At 42.5% G+C, this 26697-nt stretch overlaps 1 protein-coding gene across 1 annotated transcript in view; it reads left to right on the top strand.

Annotated features, from left to right (window-relative positions):
* The window catches only part of ERC1 (ELKS/RAB6-interacting/CAST family member 1), a 534404-nt gene that overhangs the window by 486833 nt on the left and 20874 nt on the right, over positions 1-26697 (top strand). Inside the window, exon 18 of the mRNA XM_054718763.1 lies at positions 4351-4539. Within this exon, the coding sequence (XP_054574738.1) occupies positions 4351-4539 (189 nt within the window). The remainder of the gene's footprint in view (positions 1-4350; positions 4540-26697) is intronic.

Genomic DNA, 26697 nt, shown 5'->3' with positions numbered 1-26697 from the left:
TTTGAGAGCCAAATTTTTTAAACTTAAACTTCTTCTAACGCCACTTCTTCAAAATAGACTCGCCCAGGCCGTGGTATTTTGTGGAAGAGCCACACTCAAGGGCCAAAGAGCTACATGTGGCTCACGAGCTGCAGTTTGCCGACCACGGGTCTAGCCAAACTCTAACTTCTATATTGTATTATGTTATATAGGACTAAACTCTGAATTCTGATCTCTTTTGTAAGCTTAAGATTGTTTTAGCCACCAAACCCTAGTTATTCTCTCTTTTGTCATGGAAATAGTATTAGAAACAAATGAAATGTGGTATATTTATAAAGCAATCATTAAAAATCATGATTTCCAGTAACAATGCAACATTGTGATAGTACTCACAATATAACAGTAAATGAATAAACAGTATATTAAGTAAATGTGATGTTTGATGCTATTAAAAATTGATTAATATAAGTTATTTTAAAACTTGGAAGAAAATTACTAAAATGTTTCAGGTGGTATTCTTTTTGTTGTTCTGCTTATTCATTTATTTTATTTTTTAGATTTATTTGTTAATAGATATGTATTTATTGCAATTTTATTGTTCATATTTTGACTTTTTTTTCTCCTTAAAGAAGATCCTTTAACATTTCATATTATACTGGTTTAGTGGTGATAAACTCCTTTTCTTTTTCTTGTCTGGGAAGCTCTTTATCTGTCCTTCTATTGTAATGGATAGCTTTGCTGGGTAGAGTAATCTTGATGTAGGTCCTTGCCTTTCATCACTTTGAATATTTCTTGCCAATTCCTTCTGACCTGCAAAGTTTCTGTTAAGAAACCAGTTCACAGTCTTATGGGAACTTCCTTTTAGGAAACTAACTGCTTTTATTTTGCTGCTTTTAAAATTCTCTCTTTGTTTTTAACCTTTTGGCATTTTAATTATGATGCATCTTGGTGTGGGCCTCTTTCGGTCCATTTTCTTTGGGACTATCTGGGTTTCCTGCACTTGTATGTCTTTCCTTCAACAAATTAGGGAAGTTTTCTGTCATTATTTTTCAAATAGGCTTTCAATTTCTTGCTCTCTCTCTTCTCCTTCTGGCACCCCTGTGATGCAAATGTTGGTGTACTTGAAGTTGACCCAGAGGCTCCTTACACTATTCTCATTTCTTTTATTCTTTCTTCTTTTTGCCGTTCTGATAGGGTGTTTTTTGCTTCCTTGTATTCCAAATCACTGATTTGATTCTCAGCTTCATCTACTCTACTGTTGATTCCCTATAAATTATTCTTCATTTCAGTTAGTGTATTCTTCATTTCTGACTGCTTCATTTTTATGGTTTCCATGTCTCTTCTTTATGCTGTTGAAGTTCTGAGTTCCTTGTGCATCCTTATAACCAGTGTTTTGAACAATGTTCTGTTTTTTCATTTGGGATATGATTCTTTGCCTCCTCATTTGGAAGCCTCCCTGTGTTTGTTTTTATGTATTTGGTGGAGCTGCTATGTCTCCCGGGCTTGTTAGAGTGGCCTTATGTAAGAGGTGTTCTGTAGGGTCCACTGGCACAGCCTTCATGATCACCCAAGCTGGGCCCTCGAGGTGCACACCCGTGTGGGCTATGTGCACTCTCTTCTTGTAGTTGAGCCTTGATTGCTGTTGACATGTCAGTTGGAGGGATTTACCCCCAGGCCAATCAGCTGCAAGGACTGGCTCCAACCACCAACTTCTGACCACGGTAGAGGATCAGCTGTTCATGGGTCCACCCCACAGAGCAGAACCTACTTCAGCAGGGCTCTGGTGCCTGCTGAGTCCACCCTTTGAGTGTGTTGCTTGTGGAGGTGGTTGGGTGGTGCTTCAACGTGGTCTGAAGCTGTCCACTGGGTGTGCTGGCTCTGGGACCTTCCTGGAGGTGCAGGCCAAGGTCATTCGCCACCTGCGTTCTGCCCAGGGCCACCTGACATGAGCTACAAAGTGATCTACAGATGGATGATGCTTATGCTTGGCTTGGAGGTGCCCAGGCGAGGCCAAGCTGTGAACCAAGGCAGACTGCTAGTGCCAGGCCTTGGGCCACTTAGTGAGAGTTACAGGACACACTGAGGCCAGGTGCTGTTTGTTTGAGAGATTTCAGGAAAATCTGAAGGATGAGCCAAGATAGGCTATTCATATGGAAAAGCCACTGGAAATAACTTGGTTGGGCCCAAAAAGCTGGGTGGGGCAGGGCCTCAAGGAATCACCAGGGCAGGGCAAACAGTATAGGCCAGGTTGATGGAGTCTCAGATATGGTGCCTGTTTGCTGGCTCTGTGAGGGGAGATCTCATCAAAGGAACAATGGCCTCTGCCAGCACTTCTCTCTGGGAAAAGGCCATATCCCCAGCTCCCGCCTTGATACCAGACACTTCAGGTTCTCCTTGTATGTCTCTGGTGCCTTTCAAGCTGCTGCCCCAATGCTGGAGCTCAGAGGGAGTGAGTCCATATGTGGTCCCTTTAAGAACAGCCCTCTGTTTCCCTCAGCCTCAATTCCCACTGGTTTTCATAGCCAGAAGCTATGGGGACTTTTCTTCTGGCACTGGAACCCTGTGCTGGGGGGCCTGGCGTGGTCCACTCTTCCAGGGACCTTTGCAGCCGAGATACCCTTCCTGGTTTTTATCCAGCATACATGGGTGTGAGACCAATGCATTCCGCATCTCCCCACCTCCTACCAGTCTCCATGTGGCCTCTTCTTTATTCCCTAATTGTAGGACTTTCATTCAGACAGATTTCAGGTAATTCTGAATGATGGTTGTTCTGTAGTTTAGTTGCAATTTTGATGTGGTTGTGGGAGGATGTGAGTACCATGTTTACCTGCACCGCCATCTTGACCAGAAGTCATTCAGGTTGTATTCTTGATGGAATACCTAAAGGCTCTTTTATTATTTCTTTTACAGTTTCTCCCAGTATTTTTCAGAGTAAAATGTGTATTGATTTCATAATAAAAATTATATAACATTGTTTACAAACCCTTAGAAAGGAAAGCAGCAGGAGCACTCCTCTGAGGAGGCCAGAGGAAATCAGTGTCACTGTTGAAAGTAATACCAGGCCTTGCTTCTATTGACTTGAAGATTTCTGAGCTCCTTATTCATTAGGTGGGTCAGAGGTGTCCTGTTGATGAAGAATGCCAGCCCAGTGACATGCAGCAGGTGCATACCTCTGCCTTTTAAGTCCTGGGAACATTTTGAGAATTGCCAGCATTTTGGCTGCGTTTTGCAGCTTTCACAGCTGCTGTGTATCAAGCAGATGCTGCTTTAATATTTCAGTGTTCTGAGATGTGAGATCTGGCCCAACTCTTCCTAAACTCCCCAGGCTTTGACCAACTACTAAGTACCTGACCAGAGTATTGTCATGAGAGCTGTTAAATGAAATTCTGGGGCAGAAGCCATCTGTCATTTAATGGCTTCCAAAGGGCGTCAAAGGGATACTTACTCATCCAGGGCAAAGGGAATGTAAAAGAAGAAGAGAGGACTGCTGTTCAAGAAAAACATAGAACCAATGTTACAACTAAGAGAATTTCAGAGTCTTTGGCTATGAGTCAGGTATTTTGTGTTATATAAAGATTTATCAATCATTGTTTAAAAAGAATATCAGATAGCCTCTGTAAAAGAATGAGGGGAGCTTAAGCCAGGATGAGGCAGGTTGGTAATGAATTCACTCATCAGATCTCTTGGCCAAGGAAAACATGCACTTTCTCCAGAGACAACATTTTTGTCCATTCTAGGAGGTGGAGGAACACACGAAGTGTATGTTGCCCAGGCTTTCAGATGAGCAGATTTCACTAGCAGCTTTTTGTAATCTACTCATAAATAAATGGAAGAGAAACTGTGAGGTAACTAGAGTCCTTATCAACAATGTCATCTCTATAAAAACAAGTCAGTCCTGTGCTTAATCCCCTGCCAAAGTATGGAACTCTTAGTCTTGTATTGATGCACTAAGCCAGTGGTCGGCAAACTCATTAGTCAACAGAGCCAAATATCAACAGTACAACAATTGAAATTTCTTTTGAGAGCCAAATTTTTTAAACTTAAACTTCTTCTAACACCACTTCTTCAAAATAGACTCGCCCAGGCCGTGGTATTTTGTGGAAGAGCCACACTCAAGGGGCCAAAGAGCCGCATGTGGCTCGCGAGCCGCAGTTTGCCGACCACGGCACTAAGCCAACATCCCCTACTCATCTCCCAGAATGGTGGTTGAGTGTGATACTGTAAATGTGTAGGTATGTGAAATGTTTCTTTTTATGATCCTGAAGATTTCAATAATGATTTGGTCAGTTTTCTTTCACTTGGGAGGCATAAAGATATTTAAGACTCGTTTCAGACTGATCTTGACTTTCCTCATTTTTTTTTTCACCTTAGATCATCCAACCTCTCTTAGAACTTGACCAAAATAGAAGCAAATTAAAATTGTATATTGGACACCTGACAGCCCTCTGCCATGACCGAGACCCCCAGATCCTTCGTGGGCTCACTCCACCAGCTTCCTACAACTTGGATGATGACCAGGCAACTTGGGAGAATGAGCTGCAGAAGATGACCCAGGAACAGGTCAGTCACTTGAACTTTGATGAGATCCTATCAAAATTCAGCTGCTACTTAGGTTGATGCAATAGGAGTTACCTTAGGAAGTTGGTGTTCATATTCAAGATTCTTAGCAGTAGTTAATTCTTCAACAGATTCTAGGAATTACTATTTGAAGGAAAAGAACCATTAGATTAATTAGTTTAAGTTACTCCCTCTCTGCTACATTTTCTGTTTACTGTTGCCTGTAAAATTCCACTAATTCTCTTTTGTCATGTTATGATTTTTTTTAGTTCAATAAATAAATGAGAAGATTAGTCAGGAGATAAAAACAATGAATAAAAGAAACAAAGAGAAAATAGGATGAGGATAGAGATAGAGAGCAGACATGGAAAGTGAAAGAAAGAAAAGCTGAACACTTAGAAATAGAAAAAGAAGTAGAACAGGTTTTAAAACATTAATTTTAAGTTCCTTTTGTTTCTAAATTGTGTTGTACATTTACTAAAACTCTTGCTCAGAATTTTGAAGCTGTACACTGTTTTTCAGCCAAATACTTCCTGTTTGTTAAACATTATTTGTTACTCATAATACATGAAGGAAAATTGTGTTTAAAACAAAATCCCCCATGGTGTGATGTTAAAGGTAGCAGTGACAACTCACAGGTTGAGAAATGCAAACTGGAATCTGAGAGCTGTGCTTACTTTCCCATGGTGTGATATTGCCTAATAACAGATATATTTAACAGCCCAGTCAGTTATCCACCTTATTTATTTGATGTGAAAAGATAAGCCCTACCTCTCAAATTTAGCATGTTGCTGTAGAAATCTTAATTTCTTCTTAAAAGAGAAATATAGTCAATAACATTACAATAACTATGTATGGTGCCAGGTGGGTACTGGAAATTTCAAGGAACACTTTGTAAAGTATCCTATATAATAAAGAGGTAATATGCAAATTGACTGTCACTCCAACTCACAAGATGGCCGCCCCCATGTGGACACAAGATGGCCACCCCAAGATGGCCAGCAGGGCAGGGCAGTTGTGGGCAACCAGGCCTGCAGGTGAGGGCAGTTGTGGGGAACCAGGCCTGCAGGGGAGAGCAGTTGGGGGCAACCAGGCCAACAGGGGAGAGCAGTTGGGGGGGACCCAGGCCGGCAGGGAAGGGCAGTTAGGGGCAACCAGGCCTGCAGGGGAGGGCAGTTAGGAGTGACCAGGCTGGCAGGGGAGGGCAGTTAGGGGCAATCAGGCTGGCAGGCAGAAGCGGTTAGGGGCAATCAGGTAGGCAGGCAGGCAAGCGGTTGGGAGCCAGCAGTCCTGGATTGTGAGAGTGATGTCCAACTGCCCATTTAGGCCCGATCCCACCGGGCAGTCGGACATCCCTCAATGGGTCCCAGATTAGAGAGGGTGCAGGCTGGGCTGAGGGACCCCCCCACCCACCCATGCACGAATTTCGTGCACCGGGCCTCTAGTATGATTATATAACCACTATGCTATACATCTGAAACTAAAACAAAATAATATTGAATGCAAGCTATAATTGAAAAATGAAATAAAAAATTCCAACAACTAAATAAATTTGGGCCAAGTCTCACATTTGGAATACTTTTTTAAATTTTTATTTATTTTTTAGGGTTTTTTTTTTGTTCATTTGTGTTTTGGGGTTTTTGTTTGTTTTTTTACATCTTTATTAAAAGTATTACATATGTCCCCTTTCTCCCCAAATGACCCCCTCTAGCCCACCCCTGCCTTCTGCTCCCAGCCCTCACCACCTCACTGTCTGTGCATATGCATACCCTATGTTCATACAAGGTCTTTGGTTGATAGCCTCCCACCCACCCATACTCCCCTGCCTTCCCTCTGCAACTCCACAGTCTATTCCATGCGTCTATGTCTCTGGATCTATTTTGTACATCAGTTTATTTTGTTCATTAGATTCCACATATGAGTGAGATCATGTGATACTTGTCTTTCTCTGACTGGCTTATTTCACTTATCATAATAGTCTCCAGGTCTATCCATGCTGTTGCAAATGGTAAGAGTTCTTTCTTTTTTACAGCTGCATAGTATTCCATTGTGTAAATGTACCACAGCTTTTTTATCCACTTATCTGCTGATGGGCACTTGGGCTGTTTCCAAATCTTAGCTATTGTAAATTGTGCTGCTATGAACATAAGGGTGCATATATTCTTTCTGATTGGTGTTTGAGGATTCTTGGGATATATTCCTAGGAGTGGGATCACTGAGTCAAATGGCAGTTCCATTTTTAATTTTTTGGGGGGTAGGGGAAAAACTCCATACTGTTTTCCACAGTGGCTGCACCAGTCTGCATTCCCACCAACAGTATATTAGGGTTCCCTTTTCTCCACATCCTCACCAACATTTGTCCTTTGTTAATTTGCTGATGATAGCCATTCTGACAAGTGTGAGATGATACCTCATTGTCATTTTAATTTGCATCTCACACTTTTATTATAGAGAAAGGGCAAATAGCAATATTAAAATATTTCATCTAATTAATTCCCTTTCAATGTGCACGAATTTCATGCACCGGGCTACTAGTCCTATATAATAAAGAGCTAATATGCAAATGGTCATCACGCCCTCGCGCCCTCACGCCGGGGCCTGGGAACCTGAGGCTGGGCCAGGAGACCTGAGGCCGCGCCCCCCATCCCAGCACCGGGGCCGGGGGACCTGAGGCTGCGCCCCCCGCCCTGCGGGGCTTGACGGGGGGTGGGGCCGGCCTGGTCTGGGTCTCGCGTGATTTCGAGGTGCGTGTGGGTGGGTGGGGACTTGACTCTGGGTCCTGCAGCACACCCCAGACTCTGACAGGAGGGAGATTGTCATATACATTTTACTAATTTTCTTTCATCTCTGACACTTCTATTATAGAGAAAGGGCAAATAGCAATATTAAAATACTAGAGGCCCAGTGCATGATTGAATCATGCACATGTAGGGTCCCCTACACACTTCCGCTTTCGATCACGGGGGAGCTGGGTATCTGTCCGCTGGTGCACCAGGCCTTTCAGAAGCCTCTGGCGCGGCGGAGGCTTCTGAAAGGCCTGGTGCCTGAGTGGACAGGCACCCAGCTCCCACGCTTTTGCTTTTGATCGCTGGTGCACCAGGCCTTTCAGAAGCCTCCAGCACGGCGGAGCTCAGCGTCCCACCGGCCCAATCGGCCACCCCAAGTCCCGCCCCCCGCGCCTCCTGGCCAATCGCGGGCATAGCGAAGGTACGGTCAATTTGCATATTTGTCTATTATTAGGTAGGATTTCCTCTAATTAATTCCCTTTTAATGTGCATGACTTTCGTGCACCGGGCCACTAGTATTTCTCTATTTCCTCAACACCCCAGCTCCTGGTAACCACAGTGTAGAGTACACTCTGTTTTTCTGAGTTAGGCTTTTTTTTTTTTTTTTCACATATAAGTCAATATTATACATTATCAGTCTTCTTATTGCACTTAGTATAATACCCTCAGTGTTCATCCAAGTTGTCACAAAGAATAGGATTTTATTCTTTCTCATGACTGAATAATATTCCACTCTGTATATCTATACCACATCATCTTTATCTGTTCATCATTGACAGACACTTAGGTTGTTTCCATATCTTAGCTATTGTGAATAATGCTGCAATGAACATGGGAGTGCAGGTATCTTTACCACATCCTGATTTCAGTTTCTTTGGATAAATACCCAGAAGTGGGATTGCTGGATCATATGGTAGTTCTTTTTTTAATTTTTTGAAGAACCTCTATACTGGCTGTACCAATTTACATTCTCATCAATAATGTACAAGCAAAGGTTTCCTTTTCTCTTCCTCAACACTTGTTATTTTCTTGTCTTCTTGACAATAGCCATTCTAACAAGTATGAAAAGTATGAACTAGTATCTCAGTGTGATTTTGATTTGCATTTCCCTGATGATTAATGATGTCAAGCACCTTTTCATGTACCTGTTCGCCATCTGTATGTCTTCTTTGGAAAACTGTCTATTCAGTTCCTCTGCACATATTCTAATCAGATTGTTTTTCAGTATTGAGTTTAGATGAATTCTTTATATATTTTAGATATTAACCACTTATTAGATATATAATTTTCAAATATTTTCTTCTATTCTATAGGTTGCCTTTTCATTTTGTTAATTGTTTTTTAATTTATCTTTGTTGTTGAGAATATTACAGATGTCCCCCTATTTTTCCCCTATTGCCCCCCTCCACCTGGTTCCCGCTCCACCCCAGGCCTTCACCGCCCTATTATCTGTGTCATGGGTAATGCATATCTATATATATAAAAAGGCAGTGACCACGATGACCGAAATAACCGTTCGACCCGTCACCATGTGGTGCTAGCATAGATGCATAGACACAGGTAAAGTCTATGAGTGAACTAAGAATGAACAAGATAAATGCTTGCCTTCATGGGGCTCGCACTCTAAGAAGGTTAGGTCAGGGATGAGAATTCAAAATTGCTACCAGCACAGACCTGAGGTGCCACTTCTCAGAGTGGCCAGAGATACACCCGGTAGCGAACTGGGGGCATGACTGGAGGGCTGGCGCCGACATGAATGTGGGGCCGTTCTGGATTTCCCAGAGGAGCCAATGGCTGCCTAGGAGGCGGAGCTTTTGACGCTGACTGGCATAGAAACCGACCCATCAGAACTAAATCTGGGTGAACTGTGAGGAGCCAATGGCTGCCTAGGAGGTGGAGCTTTTGACGCTGACTGGCATAGAAACCGACCCATCAGAACTAAATCTGGGTGAACTGTGAGGAGCCAATGGCTGCCTAGGAGGCAGAGCTTTTGATACTGACTGGCATAGAAACCGACCTAATCTGGGTGAACTGTGAAGGCAGAACCTAAGGTGCCACAGTCTTTTCGCTGCAAAGGTTCAGGAATCTGGAGAAGGGCTGCGCATAAATGAATAACTAGACAAGAATTATAAATTTGGAAGGCATTTTGGGGGAGCCAGACAGAAACTTAGCTCTAGTGACTAAGCTCCCCAAATCTCCAGATCCATGGCTTTTTATTTACTGGAAAGCACATTGGTCCTTTAGGAAAGCAGATATACATATCAAAGGTAAGGTTTGATAAACAGGAAAAGATTATCAGGTTAGGGGAAATGCCTACAGCTTGTTCAGCAGCAGGTAATAATATGCACATTTTCAGCCCTGCTGAAAATGTCTATCAGCCTTCTGATGAACTTCTTACATAATTATGACCTGCTGAAATTTGCCTCCAGCATAAGGTGGGGGCTGAGGAGGGGTTTTAAGGGCAACAACTGTTTGGTATAAGGTGTAAGAGAGTGGTTCAATTTTTTAATAACCGGTTTGGCAGTATAGTGCATATGGCTGGCTATCAGTCCATATATAGGGGTTATGTATTTTTGTCTGCCAAGAGCATCTCCTCCTACAGATCCAAAGACAGAGAAGCATCGATCAGACTGTCAAACCTCAGAGGAAAGGTAGGGGAGGGTGGGGGTAAGGAGGAGAGATCAACCAAAGGACTTGTATGCATGCATATAAGCCTAACCAATGGACATGAACACCAGGGGGGTGAGGGCATGAGTGGGGGGGGGGGGAGGTTGGGGGAGTTAATGGAGGGATGAGGACACATATGTAATACCTTAATCAATAAAGAAATTTTTTTAAAAAGCATCTCCTCCTGCTGAAAAAGGCTCCCCCTCCCCATTTAAGCAATCCTATCCTATATAATCTATCTATACTAATAAAGGGGTAATATGCTAATTAGACCAGGTCGACCAGCCATCTTCCGGATGTCCGACTTCCTTCCGGACAAAGCCATGGTGGTGGGGGCCGAGGCAGAGGCAGTTAGGGGCAATCAGGCCAGCAGGGGAGAGCAGTTAGGGGCAAGATCAGGCTGGCAGGGGGTTAGGGCAATCAGGCCTGCAGGGGAGGGCAGTTGGTGGTGACCAGGCTGGCAGGGGAGGGCAGTTGGAGGTGAGAACAGGCCAGCAGGGGAGGGCAGTTGGGGGCGACCAGGCCGGCAGAGGAGGGCAGTTAGGGGCGACCTGGCCGGCAGGGGAGGGCAGTTGGGGGCGACCAGGCTGGCAGGGGAGGGCAGTTAGGGGCATTAGGCAGGCAGGTGACTGGTTAGGAGCCAGTGGTCATGGATTGCGAGAGGGATGTCCAAGGGGTCCCAGATTGGAGAGGTACAGGCCAGGCTGAGGGACCACCCCACCCCACCCCCATGCACAAATTTCATGCACCGGGCCTTTGGTATGCATATAAGTTCTTTGATGAATCTCTTCCCACCCACCCCCCCTTTCCCTCTGAGACTCGTCAGTCTGTTCCATGTTTCTATGCCTCTGGATCTATTTTATTCATCAGTTTATTTTGTTTATTAGATTCCACATGTAAGTGAGATCATGAGATACTTGTCTATCTCTGACTGGCTTATTTTGCTTAGCATAATAATCTCCAGGTCCCTCCATGCTGTCTCAAAGGGTAACAGATCCTTCTTTTTTTACAGTTGCATAGTATTCCATTGTATAAATGGAATACTGCAGCTCATTTATCCACTCATCTGCTAATGGGCACTTGGGCTGTTTCCAGATTTTAGCTATTGTAAATAGTGCTGCTATGAACATAGGGGTGCATATATTATTTCTGATTGGTATTTCTGGATACTTAGGATATATTCCTAGAAGTGGGATATCTGGGTCAAATGGCAGTTATATTTTTAGTTTTTGAAGGAGCCTCCACACTGTTTTCCACAGTGACTGCACCAGTCTGCATTCCCACCAGCAGTGCATTAAGGTTCTCTTTTCTCCACATCCTCGCTAGCTCTTGTCATTTGTTGATTTGTTGATGGTAGCCATTCTGGCAGGTGTGAGGTGGTAATACCTCATTGTCGTTTTAATTTGCATCTCTCTGATGATTAGTGACTTCATATGAGCATTTTTTCATATGTCTCTTGGCCATCTATATGTCCCCTTTAGAAAAGTGTCTATTCAGGTCCTCTGCCCATTTTTAATTGGATTGTTTTTCTCCCTTTTTAGTTTCATGTGGTCTTGTTTATTTATTTTTGTTTTGGTGTCATATCCAGAAATCATCACCACGACTGATGTCAAGGAGCTTTTCCTTATGTTTCCCCTAGGAATTTTACACTTTTGGGTTTTATGTTTAAGTCTTTAATCCATCTTAAGTTCATTTTTGTGTTTGGTGTAAGATTGAGGTCAATTTTAGTTCTTCTGCATTCTTTCCCAATTTTCCCAATATCATTTATTAAAGAGACTATCCTTTCCCCATTGAGTATTCTTGGCTCCTTTTTCAAATATTAGTTGATCATATATGCAGGGGTTTATTTCTGAGCTCTCAATTCTATTCCATTGGTCTGTGGACCTATTTTTATGTCAGTATCATTGTGTTTTGATTACTGTAGCTTTGTGGTATAGTTTAAAATCAGGAATATGATCTCTTAAGCTTTGTTCTTTTTTCTAATGATTGCTTTGGCTACTTGGGGTCTTTTGTAGCTCCATGCAAATTTTAGGATTTTTTTTTATTTCTATAAAAAATACCATTGGAATTTTGATAGGAATTGCATTGAATCTGTAGATGGTTTTGGGTAATATTTTAATATTATTCTTCCAGTTCATGAACATGGGATATCTTTCCATATGTTTGTATCTTCTTCAGTTTCTTTCACCAAAATTTTTTCAGTGTACATATCTTGTACCTCCGTGGTTAAATTTAAACTCTTTGGAAAGTATTTAGGCAATATACCTTAAATATTAGTAATCTTATCAAATTTTTTATATGTTAAGTAGGCTTAAGGATTTAGTCCCTGACAAATATTAGAATGTAGGTATTTGTTCCTCTTAAATACAGTCAACCAGTCTACCTCTTCCCCCTTTATCATTGCTGAAGAATCAGCTGTCATGGTCAGTGGGGCTAGGACCAAGGATTCGGCTGATATAACCAAAATGACCAGCAGAACAAAGGCTAAGGATTTGGTCAGCAAAGCTTGACTATTTCGCCTAGAGCTGAATCTAAGGATTGGAGCCTATATATTTAGTGGGACCAAGGATTCTGCCAGCACAACTGATGTGTTTAGTGGGCAGGGCCCAAGGATTCAACCCACATCACCAACATTTTGGGCATGGCCAAGGCTGAGGATTCAGCTGGTGTGGTGGAATTAGTAGGCCAGAACCAAGATGGCAGCACACATGGTTGGGAGAGTGGTTACATATAAAGAGGTTGAGCAAATGAGTAAATATATTGAGAATAATGGGGGCCAGATTTGTCACTATAGGAGAAGGGAATAATAAATATAGAAAGGTAAAAGAAAAAAAAGTAAAGGCAAGCCCTGTGATGTTGGATTGTTATTGGAAGTATTGATATGGGTTCATGGTTGTTAATAGATTAATATATTGATTATTGATTGATTGGTCAGTTTACTGATTTAGATTTCTCTCTGTGTGTATGTGTGTGTTCATCTACACATATATATACACGTATATTTCCTAGCCTTATCTGCTGAGAGGACCTAGAAGCAATAATATACACCAGTAACAAGGAGCTCACTTAAGCACCCAAATCTTAATTTCTAGATGCCTTTTTCCACCAAAAAGAATCGGGGCTCCAGGAGACATGGCTAAATCCAGGGCTGTGTGGCAAAGTTCAACATAAATCCAGAACATTTTATTATACCAGAAAGTAAGAAAGTGTTCCAAGAATGTTGAGGATATGTCAGAAGGACACAGGGGTTCCTAATGACAAAATCTTGAAGATTTGAGCAGCAAAATACATAATGATAGTAACAGATTATAACTCATTGAAATAGAATAGAAATAAAATAGAAATATGTGAATCTATACTGGTATAAAGAAGTGAATTAATAAGTGAATGGGAGGAAAGGAAATAGTAGAATGCCAGCCAGTAAATGGAGAAGGAATATGGAATTAGAGAATCATTATTTGACATCCATCATAGTAATCACTGATTTGGGCAAGAATCATCAATGAGTATGAAAACCAGTGGGTAAAAGTTTTTGAGGAACAGTATATTTCCAGTCTGAAAGTCTCTTCACACACAAAAAAAATATTTAGAACAAAATTATTTTAGTTAATTTACATTGGAAAAACCTGGAGACACCGTCTAAACCAAGTGATTAATGTTAACAAAACCTGGGATACACCATCTAAACCAGTGTTTCCCAACATAGGGCACTTGCCCCCCGGGGGGGGGGGCAATTTGATTTTTAATGGGGGCAATTCGAGAATGAGTTATTAACAGTGAATTCTTTGCATTTCTTATGGTTCTAGGGGCCTCATATATAGTGTATAAATATATAGTGACATATTTATGCATTTCAGTTCTCTGTTGTATGTTTTAAAACTTTGTTATTTTTTATATCACTTCATATTATTATTATTTTTAACAATTTCTTAGTGATTTCTTCCTCAGTACTTCAACTGTCCTTTCATTCTTTTATTTTTCTCTTTCATGGATGCCATGTTCTTTGGAAGTTTGTTTAGACCAAGTTAATGGCCTTTTAGGCTTCCTCCACATGAGTAGGAGTTCACTTTTTGAATAATAAGAATTATATGTCACAGGGGAGGCATCAGGATTTTAGAGATGTTTAGGTGGGGCATGGCCAAGAAAAGGTTGGGAACCACTGATCTAAACCAAGTGACTAATTTAGTAGGACAAATCAACATTGTATGCTTCCTCATAATATGCACTGAGAAGAATACAGGTGGGTATTCCTGCCAAACAATATGTAACCTGAATTTAATAATTAGGGAGCATATATAGAGAGAATTATATAGATATAGATCCAGATTAGGTAGGTAGATAGATAGATAGATAGATAGATAGATAGATATGCATACATACAGACATTTATATCTGTGTATCAAGAGAGAAATGAATATTAAGGCAAAGGTAGTAAAATGTTAGCAATTTGGGTGAAGGGTATGAGAGTTTTTTGTATTATTCTTACAACTTTTCTATAAGTTTGAACTTTGAAAGTAAGTTTAAAAGTTATTAAAATTTATATCAGTAAATCTGAGGTTCAGATTCTCATCCTATTCTTTAAAAAGGAGATGCTTAAGAATATTAAGAGAATACTTATCAAAATTCATCAAGTTGTACATTTAAAGATTTGTGCATTTTGCTATATGTCAGTGATAATTTAAAACAAAAACAGAAAAAATTATACCCCACTACCAGTCTCCTTTTAAACTTTCTGAAGCAGTTCAACTGATGGGCAGATTCTGCTAAAAATGGAATTTCTCCCGAGAATACAAATTCTTTTTTTCCACCATGAATGCCAGCCTCCCATCAGGGGCCGGCACACTAGAATGAACTTGCATCAGCCAGCCTGCTCTGTGGGTCATGCAGCTTTGGATTCCAGCTCCCTTTCCCAGCACTCAGTCCCATTTTTAATTTTCAGGGAAGTATTGTTCCAAAACTTGGCCCAGATTTTGTCCTCTCCTTGGATTCCTTCCATTTGTTTTCTCGATTTTGATCAATCACTCTTTGGCTTGTACCCCTCTCTTTTCAAGGTGGTGAACTGGAGGGTGTGGATGCTGGGGAAGTACTGGGCACAGAACCTGAAAGTCAGCTCCCTCCTCAGGGAATGCATCAATCCTGGGTCACAGCATGACATTCCATTCTTCTCTCTTGAATGCATTTGTACAGATTGTTGTACCACACAAGTGAGCCAAGTGGACTTATGAGCTGTTGGGGGGCAAGGGATAAGGGGAACAGGGAGAGAAAATAAGAAAGAACGAAAAAAGAAGAATGGTTCTTTGTAGAGCAACAAACTTTGTTCTGGTTCCCAGCCTGAATGTTTCTGATCTGGTTTTCTTCTTTTTGTAATGTTTGAACTTGTTTCCTCAGCTCTGATGTTGAACTCTTGTCAAAAAAACTAAGAACAGCAGAGTGTGAGATGCTGAGAGAGGCAAGACCAGCAATCCAGCAGAAAAAAACTGCAGAACCATGGAGATAAATGTGTCTGTATCTGGCCTGGGCTTGAAAGAGAGAGAGTGTTTTAACAAATTTATAAGAAAAACCCTGTGGAGTAACCGCATTTTTTTTCTCTCTCCTCTGTACTCTCACACAGTCTGGCACTTTCTCTTTCCTCTGAAAGCTGCCATTAACCTTTTATGCAAAGAGCAGAATATCTTTCCAGTTGCATATTGAAAATCTGGCAGAGAAAAGCTTGTTCAAAAAAAAGAAGAAGTAAGAAGATACAGAGGAGCTGGGCAGATACCACAGAAAGAACAGGGACTGACAGAGTGCTCAGTTGGGCCTAGGACACAAAGCTGCTACCTTACTCTTGATAAAATCCCCTAAACCTAAATTGAATAAAGGAAGAGGAAATAAGGATGTTGAAAATGGAGGAGATACGGAACGCTTTCACATAGTTGAAATTACACAGGATTAAGCATTAATTGCAATGAACTCCCAATGAGAGAACAGCCTGTGTGTACACAGGAAAGGATACACTTAAATAGGGGCAAAACTACATGCTCTGCGCTACATATAGAATACTCTTGTTTGTGGAGAGAGAAAAAGGGTATTAGGAGATTTGGCTAGACCCGTGGTCGGCAAACTGCGGCTTGCGAGCCACATGCGGCTCTTTGGCCCCTTGAGTGTGGCTCTTCCACAAAATACCATGGCCTGGGCGAGTCTATTTTGAAGAAGTGGCATGAGAAGTTTAAGTTTAAAAAATTGGGCTCTCAAAAGAAATTTCAATCGTTGTACTGTTGATATTTGGCTCGGTTGACTAATGAGTTTGCCGACCACTGGGCTAGACCAAACCTTTGATATTAAAGATCCTCCCACCATTTCCCTCCTTAACTTGTCTCAGAGAAGGAGCATTCTTCTGTTTCTGTTTTGTCTACAGTCTTTCCCTCCACTTCTTGACCAGGGCAGCCCTTGGTCCTCATTACTGGTATCTACCCCCCACTTGCTGGGACTAAATAAAGTTGAGCGTAAAACACCTACTCTGAATTCAGGTCTCATGTGTCCTTGACTTTGCAGCAATGATTGCAAGAACTGTTTTTTAGTCTAGTTCTTATTAGGTTGGTCTTGCACTGGACTCTTTAGAGTCCTAAAATATGAATATGAAATTTTTAAAAATATATTTCATTGATTTTTTTACAGAGAGGAAGGGAGAGGGAGAGAGAGTCAGAAACATCGATGAGAGAGAAACATCAATCAGCCACCTCCTGCACCCCCCCCACTGGGGATGTGCCCGCAACCAAGGTACATGCCCTTGACCAGAATCGAACCCGGGACCTTTGGGTCCGCAGGCCGATGCTCTATCCACTGAGCAAAACCAGCCAGGGCTGAAATATTTTTTAATTACAGAGCTTTGTAGATCTCAATGTATTTTGTATTTTGTATTTTTTGCTGCCCTTTGCATGTTTCCTTTGTGTTTAAAGTACTCCCATGGGAAAAGACGGTTGGCACTCCTGATACCCTAGAGCTCCTGCAGGAGCAGTTAGTTACCATCTTAATTTTAATGAGTCTTAACAATTACTGCAGTTCAGTACATTAAACATGGGTCTGTCCTCTCCAGTGTCAACTTCCAGAGATAATCCTCCCCCAACTAAGCAAAGAAGAAAATTAATTCTTACGAATGCCAAAAGGCATGACCAGAGTAGGAACTGCAAACTTAAAGCCAGTGGAGCTCATAAACTTTGGAACTGACAGTATTCCAGTCTAGTCAGAGCATTAGAAATAAATTATCCTTAGCTATTTAATTCTTTACAAAGGTTTGGTGAGACAGTCTAGAAACACAAGTAACTTAAGTTTTTTACAGTCAGGTTCTACTATGGTGCATGCTGGGGGCTCGCAACCATGTTTCTGAGCAGCACCCCTGAAGAACACCAGTCTCCTGTTCTAATAGTGCCTGTAGTGATTCCTGAGGGAAACCTGTGTAAACTTAAAAAAGCAAAAGGTGTGGGACCACACGCCTCTCCCCGTGGGGCATGACTTCCCAGGTGTGAAATCAAAAGGGTATCCTAAAATAGAAGCAGCCTTCAGTTTACCTGCACAAAGTGAGTACCACTCTTCCCACTCTCCCCTGTGCCTCATAACTGAAAGCCCTGCTTGCCCCAAGAGTGAGGGGAAATACTGCCACCACTTTCCTTCCTGAATTGTTCACTAGTCCAGAGGGTCCCTGCTACTTCACCCAGCCCTCCACAGCAGCCCCTGGCTGCTATTCTAACTCTTGTTGCTATTAATTATCCCGAGACTCTAAGAGGTCCTCCTGCACACCTATTGTAGGAACATCCTGCTGTGGGGTCTCTGCCATAGAAGTGAGGCTTCTCCGGAACCCCTGCCAGGGCTCTGTAGGAGAGATGGAACCAGGACACACTGGAGAAGTGAAGATGTACTAGTATTTCTGATGTTAGAACTCAGAAGCATCTTCTAGTAGATAAAATGTTATGAATGGTGGTAGGTTCTATGACAATATTATATTCATTTTCAGAGCTGCCATGACAAAGTACCACAGGCTGGCTGGCTTAACAACAGAAATTTATTTTCTTACAGTTCTGAAAGCCAAGATCAAGGTTTTTCCTGAGGTCTCTTCTCCTTGGCTTGCAGATGGCTACCTTCTCACTATGTCCTCACGTGGCCTTTCCTCCTTGCACATGCATCCCTGGTGTCTCTGTTGTGTCCACGTTTCCTCTTCTATACAAGGACATCAGTTAGATCGGAATAGAACCCACTCAATAGCCTCATCTTAACTTAATCATCTCTTTAAATCACCTCTCCAAACAGTCACATTCCAAAGTTATGGGGGTTAGCGCGTCAACGTATGAGTTGGGGGAAGGGGCATGATTCAACCCATAACTAACATTATGGATGAATCGTCTCATGGGGCCTACTTGGGATCCTAACTACTACTTAGGTGATTGTTTCAAGGTCTCAAACAACTGACTTCCAATCAAACTCTGGAAATGGCATTCCAATTAAATCCTGAGCCCCTAAGATTAAAAGGTGGGGGATGAGGAACAACTGCAGAATCTGTTACTCACACCCACTAATTACAGTTTACTCCCTAGGGGAGTCGTGGGGCCTGCTGGTGACTTCAGTCCCAAATACTATATGAAAAGAACTTAGTAACTAGACCTTTCTTAAAAGTGGTTAGTGATTGAATGAAATCAGGGCTTTCCTGGAGATAAGATTGTGGTGTTCTTCTACACCATATAAATGCTATCTTGCCGCTTTGTCTACCTCTTTATACAAAAGACCACCTGAGCACAAAGAAAATGCCCTACCCAGCGTGTGCTGTCCCGGTGGAGGGAGCCTTTCATTTTGACACTGCAGATGACAGGCAGGTCTTGCTGTAAATTGCAGTGATGCTTAGTAGCCCTGAAGATCAGGTTTGATTGATGGCATTTTTCATGGGGTTCTTGTTAAAGATAAATAATGGTTTTAATGTTATCAGACTAAAAAAAATTACCTTTTTCTAATGTAAACCCTAAGCCAAACCTCAGGCACTAATATTTTATTGCCAGCTTAACAAACAGCATGATGTGGTAGTGGTGTAAAAGGAGTATGAGATATTTGATAAAGCTCCTGCCTAAATGCCTGAATTTCACTGGTTCACTTTATTCCTTTGAACCAAGCATTTCTTTAAGGCATTTGCCCTTTGCAGAGTGAGTACAGCACATTGTCACTGTCACCTTAGTGTGCCTAGGGAACCTGAACACTAGAATAAGATCAGTGAGCAACTGGAGGGTGCGGGGTGCGGGTGGTTTGGGGGGTGAGGGGGTGGGGAGGGGGAGAAGAAGAATGCAAAAAGGGACAAAACTGCCAGATTAAAACCCAGCTTAATCTGCTCCTCAGTGTCCTGGGCCTGGTGAGGCATCAGTGCCCTCAGTTCTCTGACTCTCAGTTGTTTGACACCTTTAAAATCTATGGGAAATCACATCAACTTTGTAAGGCTTTAAACCTAAACCTGAGTCAATAAATACATATTCCTAAAAGTAACTTTACCACAGGTAGTGTCAGGATGCAACCAGCAGGAGGGTAGGGCATCATGGAAGAGGTACAGTGCTGAGTTTTCTCTGGTTTCCTGAGGTAAGACCCAGAGAAGGGGCATTGAGAAGCCTGGAGAGCTGAAAGCTCCATCTAGAAATAGCCTGCTGGTGCTCAGCTGGCAGTCACTGCTCAAATGTTATTTAATAGAGCTCATTCCTATGAGCTCTGTTTATTCAAAGATTATTAAACCTGAAAAGAATTTAGAGATCATCTAGTCTAAGCTGAGGCCAGAGCGCTGGAATGACTTGCCCAAAATGATAAAGCCAAGTGGCGGAATTGAGACTGGACAGGTCTTTCCATTTCCAACCTTGTCCTACTACTTCGCCTTGCAGATGCCTCAGAAGAAAATCCTAGTAGCCTGGCAGAGGAAGCTCGAGTAATAACTGCTCTCCTGCACAAGTGTTACACCGTCGCAGGATGCTGAAGAGCCCTGCCCTTCTGGCTCAAGCAGAGCGTGGTTTAGTGATAGATACTGGCAGATAAAGATGCTTGTTTGGTCCAGGCTTTGTGTGCTGACCCATCACTGATTTTCTTTGGGGGAGAAAAGTGACTAGTAGGTACCTTAAAATGTGTTAAGAAGTTTCTTACCTCCTTCAGGGCTTTGGCTTTGCCAGCATCTCTCTTGCTCCCTGCACTGTCAGTTGAACCTCTTAAGCCCTATCTGGTATAGTGCAGCCCACAGGCAGTCGTCCCATGGGCAAGGGACCATTGGACAAAGCCACCTGCAGGAGTTGCTAGGGCTGTTTATTTGGATCCGCCTCCGGGGGGGTGTACAGTGGGATAACCCCAGACTTCTCCATCTTTTCTTGCCCATGTAGAGCTCGCTTTCCCACTTGGCTGATTCTGAGGTTGAGTCCACTCCCTCTCCAGCTGCTTCCTTGGAAAGAAAAATAGAAAAGATCTGGGGATCTTCCTCCTTTTCAATGAGCTTGGTGAAACTTCCCAGCAGTATTTGCTTTAGTGTGGCTTTTCCTTCTCGTGTGTGGCTGTTTTCTTCCATGTGGAAACAAAGCTGTTTGAGCCACTTGAGTCCGGGAATGCCAAGGCTTTGCCCACACATTTGCCACAGTTTCTGGGGGAACTGTGCTCACAAGTGTGATGAGACTTAAGCTTTCATTGAGCCAAACTGGACTGGAAATGTCCCTGGAGTCACATTCTCACCCTTCTTCACCTAACTATAAAGTTCTCTGAGCTCAGGGGGCTGTAGGAGTATTTTTCTTTCAACCTCAATCTTCCCCAAGAGTTTACAAATCACATCGCATACTTTTTTCCTTTTAGCAATCCAAAATTAGTAACATGTAACTCCAGACCCCCAGCCCATCCCCAGCCTCCTCTATATCAGACATATCAGACACAACTTGCCATATCATTGCATGGTGCTTGCCCTTAATCACATGGTTCTCCATGAGGCAGTCATTTGTACCCAGGACACCCCTCAGAACAGCCCATATGACCCCAGAGCCTTGGTCAGTAATAGCACCCCTTCCATGGTCTTTCTGAATTACTGGGCCAGGAGCTTGACCACACTAACAGGTCATTCCGTCATCTCACCAGGGAGCCAGGAGACAGCACCCAGGGAATGTATCAGGTCGCCACTAAAAGAAGGAAAAATCAAGCAAGATCCATAGTTACCCGTGGAAGCCTTTTCAGTCTCCCGTCACACTGGCCCTAGAATCAGACACGGTGTGCTATGTCTGGACATAGAGTGCATTGAGCACGGGCCGCTGTGGTGGAGGAAACTTCCTTCTCTCTTCCTGCTTGGCCAGAGAGGTTAGCTAGACATGGATTAGACTTCGTGCTGGTTTAGCACTTAAATTTCAGCTGTAACAGAGCCTTGTTCTTACCACCCTGACAATTTCAGCATTACGTTTCCTTTTAGTTTGGGTTGTTTTGTTTTTTTCCATCCTCTCCCTTTTGACACTTTTTATTTCTGAGAGCCAAACCAAATACACTGGGCTGGCTGGCCAGCGTGGCTGTGTCTGCAATTCCCAGAGCCCTGCTGCTGTTCTGATGGATCCCTTTGGCAAAGAGGGAAAGTTTTTCTCCATTCTGGTAATGACAGGCCCTTAATTTGAATGTCTCTATTCATATCAGTTAATAGCTTTGTAAGAGATATTACCAAATCAACTTAGACAATCATATTAAAATTCTGCCTCACTGGGAAATCTGTTTCTTTGTTTTTAACACTCCACACTTTCTCAGGCCTTGTCCTACCTCAACATGTCTTTGGACTGGAAAAGCTTTGTAGAGGCCATGCCATCGATCCCCTTGCCTCAGGACTGTTCTTTGTCTAAGCACGTCACTCAGATGGCTAACTGGCTTGTTTTTTGTTTGTTGTTGTGTGTTTTTTCAGCTCTGTTGAGGTATAATTGACAAATAAAAATTAAGAAGTTTAAAGTATACAATGTGATGATTTGTAATCTATATATATAAAAGTCTAAGTGACCGTTACAACCAAATGACTGGTCAACCAGTTGCTATGACCTGCACTGACCACCAGGGGGCAGATGCTCAATGCAGGAGCTGCCCCCTGGTGGTCAGTGCGCTCCCACAGCCAACCTCCCACAGCCGGCTAACCTCCTGTGGCCCCTACCCCCCTCCCGGCCGGCCAGCCCCAATTACCTCAATAGGGACTGGGCAAGATGGTCCCGATCGCTGGCCAGGCCAAGGGACCCCACGCATGCACGAATTCATACACTGGGCCTCTAGTATGTATATATTGTGGAAAATTGCCCTCATTGAGTTAATTAACATATTCCTCATCTAACATATTTACCTTTTTTGAAGGTTCAACTCTTAGCAAATTTTAATTACACAATACAGTAGCATCACTGTAGTCACCATTGGCTTGTTCTTTGGGTGGGATGCTACATCACCGTTCCACTGGTGTTTCAGAAACATTTTTACAGGGGAGATGACTCTTGGCTCCTGAAATGTAATGTATGGGGGCCAATCGGACCAGTGGAGGTCCATTGGGTGTGGGAGGTAAGTCTCTGTTCCCACTTTTATCTTACATAGCCCTGTCCTCTGCTCTCCTGCCATATTCCTTCACTGTTTACTCCCTTCCCTCGCTTGTTCAGAGAAGATCTAACACCTATATCATGGGAGGTTCTTATAGGCACAGGATTCCACAGAGAAAAATTCAAATTACCTCAGCAAGGGAAGAGTGCTTTAAGCAGGAAAGCAGCCAGCATTTCAGAAGTGTCTAGACATAGTACGTTAGAAATCAAGACATTGGTATGTTAGTGACATCTGTAAATACATAATAGAATCATTGGAAAGCCAACATTTCTGCTGGTTTGTGTACAGATAACTGTCTGAAACTGGATTGTTACACCCCGTGTACATGCCTGGTTCCAGCTCCTGCTGTGTGTAAGGAGATTAATTTGGAGTGGCAGGTGTTAGCAGCATGTGTTTCAGCCCTATAGATTCCACTGACCACACTTCACTTGTCTACTTTTACCTGTGTTATCTGACCTCTCAGTTGTTGACTTTCACAAAATCATGACTGACTGTTACCTTCAAAAGAATGATGATCAACAGTGAGTGCTATGACAACTCCAAGAGGTCTGTTAGCTAGCAAGACCAGATTTTTGTAAAACTTCCTCTGAGGCGGGGGAGACTTCCTCTTTTCTTCATGGAGAACTTGTGTATCTGGAGACAGTAGAGTTTGATTCCCTAACCACTCACCGGTGGGCTTGAAGGATAATACATATGTTTTCCTGAGGCATATACTTCTGTCAGTCTGAACTCTGCTAGCCGCTGTACCTCCTTAGGCCTCAGTTGTCTTGCTTGTATGGTCAGAGAATTGACGGGCAGTTCTGTTAGCTCCCTTCCAGGTCCAGGAATCCGAATTCAGAAGTGGCCTGCTTTTAGGATTAGTAGTCCCACCACCTGATATTTTGTGGAGGAGCGGTGAGTGTAAAAATTAAATTGTGTGCTTTGTGTGAATACAGATTCTCTAAAAATCTTGGCGGTTTTATTTCCTTCGGGACTAGGGAGTTGCTGGTATCAGTGCAGAATTTCCAGTGCCAGCGGAGAAGCTCTTGATTCATTTTTGTTTTTGTTTTGTTTTTAGCCTTTGAAAACTAAAGGTAAAAATACATGATGCTATAACATTAAAAAATCTAGCTGCCCTCAGGTGTATGGCAAGCATTCATTCAGTAAGTATTTGGGGAACTAAATATACCGTGTGCCCGTCACAAAGTGCTCTTGATAGCACTAGCAAGTAACTGGAAGATTGTCATCTTTGAGCGGCTGAAGTCCTTGCGGCTCCCTCCTACCTTGATGTTCTTGTCATGAGGGAAGAGAAGGAGGAAGTTCCTTTGTATCACCGGGAGTTTGAGGAGCTTACTGTGGAATGTCAGACTGTGGATCGTGTATTTACAGGCCCCCGTGGTGGAATGGAGCTAAACTTTTATTTTTATCATGACATTGTGTTCAATATTGGTCATGGAAGAGCAGTAACATCTTATTTACTTTTGGCCTAAGCAACAATAGCCTTTCCTTCTTATAAAAACAAATTCAGATATTGCCTGCCAAAGGAGTTCATTAGCAGGAGGAGCAGGTGAGTTCATTGCAGCCTCAGGATCATTACCACTTCCTGCTGCACTGCGTGGAGCCAGGGCCTGGCGGCAGCTGCTTCACACTCTATACAACCAGCAACGAGGGTGGGTGCAGACTGAGAAAGCTGGGAGGTTCAAGCTGCAAGCTCAGGCTTGAAATATTATTCTTAATCTGTGGGAAATAATCGTAGGACAAATTTTTCAAGAGCAACTTTAGTTTTCCCTGCTACAAAATGTTAGAGGGATTCTAAAAGGTAAAAAAGTGACCAAAATACCTGTAGAAAAGTAAATGACTGGACGAGAACTATCCACAATGCTCTCAGATCCCTCTGACCACATAAGTTTTATGTTTGGTATTTTAGTCAACAGGTATTATGGCAAAATACATTTCTGTTAATTCTAGTTATTCAAAAACCTAACCTCGGAAGTCATTTTATGTCTTCATACCTCCTACACAGATGTAGTTAAACAGCCTGCTGCTTTGGGGTGCGGGCTATAGCCCGGATCTGGACAGGGGAGAGGGACCATCTCAGCTTGATCCATCACCTCTAAAGGCTCCAGTCATCCTGCCAGTTTACAGCTCAGACCTGGTGGCCTGTGCACCCTGGGACCTAGCTGTTAACCTCAAGTTCAGATTCTCGTCTGCTTAAACCAAACCAATCATCTCTGTAATTTCCTGCTGACCACCAGACCTTCTACAGAAAGGAATTAATCTGAGTCACTGCCAACCACAACTGAATTCATCCGGTAGCCTCTCATAGCCATCCCTTCTTTATAACCATTTATACACCTCATCTTTTATGGCTGTTATAGTGAGTTGTTTACCTTGAAGTAAGGCTTTGTTCTCTAAGATTTTTCTTATTTTGTGGATTTCTATTAGCTCTCCCTGATGTCTTTATTCACTACGAAGAGATGGTAGTACCTATTCTAAAGTCAGACCTGTGCGGGGGCAGTGTCCCTGATTGTCAGTCCACCCCTTTGCTGTACTCCCATTCCTCCATCCACCCCAGCTATGCTCCTTGTCATTCTTCACACCATCATCTCTGTTCCCTGACAGTTATCCTAACATTGAAAGCAGGAGGAGAGCGCAAGTGGGTTTCTTTACACCAGCCTTTCATCACAATGTTTTGCTGGGTGTGAGGTTGCATGGCATCATCTCTGAAATGCCTCCCTTTCCTTCTGAGCTCCCTCCATCCATTTTCCCCTGAACTGTTATGGAAGCTGACACTTTCCCTTCTTCCTTCTGCTGCACATACTTCAATGTGTGTTGCTTTGAGCAACTCAATTCAGATTGAGTTGCTGTTACATTTGTGATTCTTGGCTCAAGGCCTCTAGAAATCATATTACTCTGAGTTCAGGGAGGGCGGGGATAGCTACTAAGAACAGACTACAGTATAATAACATTCAACAGACAAAGCCAGAAATTTCTTGCCAGGGGCCATCTTGGTACCCTATACTTGCCCCTACCCCCTCATTCAAACACTCTGAAAGAACTGGGTGCCACAGGGCATAGTTTATGTGCCCTACTATAAGGTCTGCACCATCAGGCAGTCTGGATTTGGAGATGCTTTTATTTTTGTCCTCAAAGGCTTTTTGGAAGGCATCAATGTTTTCCCCCAGGATTAGCATCTGTTCCTTCAGTTTACTCACTAGTTGGTTTTTTATTGTTTGCTATGTGTGGGGTATTTTGCTAGGCAGCATTAGTATGTCAAAAAGAATTCACCAAGAAGTTTGCGGAAGTGTTGGGGAATTAACGTATAGCCAGCTCTTGAAACACAAAATTAATACTTTAGTAGTATTCACCACTGAATTGAGAGGACTTCACAAAGAAAAGGGACAATTGAGCTCAACCATGAAGGATGAATAAGACAGAGAAGAGAGGAATGTGGACAGTAGGAGGTAAGACTGTCCACATTCCACGATGAGAGAACTGCATCAAAGTAAAAGCAAAAGCCAGGGAATGGCAAGATATACCAGGAGATGAAATTGGGAAAGGAGCTTAGGGCAGCCAGATTGTGGCTGCCATGCCGACAAAATTTGGACATTTTGTAGGTAGGAAGTCATTTAAGATATTTAAGTCATTCTTCGAAAGAATCTAATCCAGCCTATTTTAGAAAGATTGCTGGTACAACCAGAGCTGAAGAGGCTGTGAAGCTATATGCAATCAGCAAAAGCTGTTAGGGTACGAGAGCTTGTATTTAGGGTTGTGATGGAAGATGATCATCAGTAAAGAACCTAAACCAAAAGAAACTGAGCCTGGGAAGGGCGATAACAGGAATCTGGCAGGAGAATCGTGTTTAGAAGAAGATGTAATCACATGAAAAACTACATGGGACATTGAAGTAAGAAGAACAGTTTATATTAAATAGCATGAACAGCATTATTTGCTATATAAGTACAACATTCCCAAATAAATGTTTCTCAGACATTTGAAAAATGTAGTCTGAAACTCGGAAGAGAGAAGGGATCTAGGGTAATAATTATATACCTTGATAATGGTTAAATTTAGGTCATATAAGGGTTATTATACTATTCTCTTTTCTTTTGTATATGTGTGATAAATAAAACATGTTTTAAATCCAGAGAAGCACAAC

The sequence above is a fragment of the Eptesicus fuscus genome, chromosome 7, assembly GCF_027574615.1.
Source record: "Eptesicus fuscus isolate TK198812 chromosome 7, DD_ASM_mEF_20220401, whole genome shotgun sequence".
In the NCBI taxonomy this organism is placed as follows: domain Eukaryota; kingdom Metazoa; phylum Chordata; class Mammalia; order Chiroptera; family Vespertilionidae; genus Eptesicus; species Eptesicus fuscus.
The sequence above is the reverse complement of the archived record's forward strand: the minus strand, read 5'-3'. Positions and strand labels throughout refer to the sequence as shown.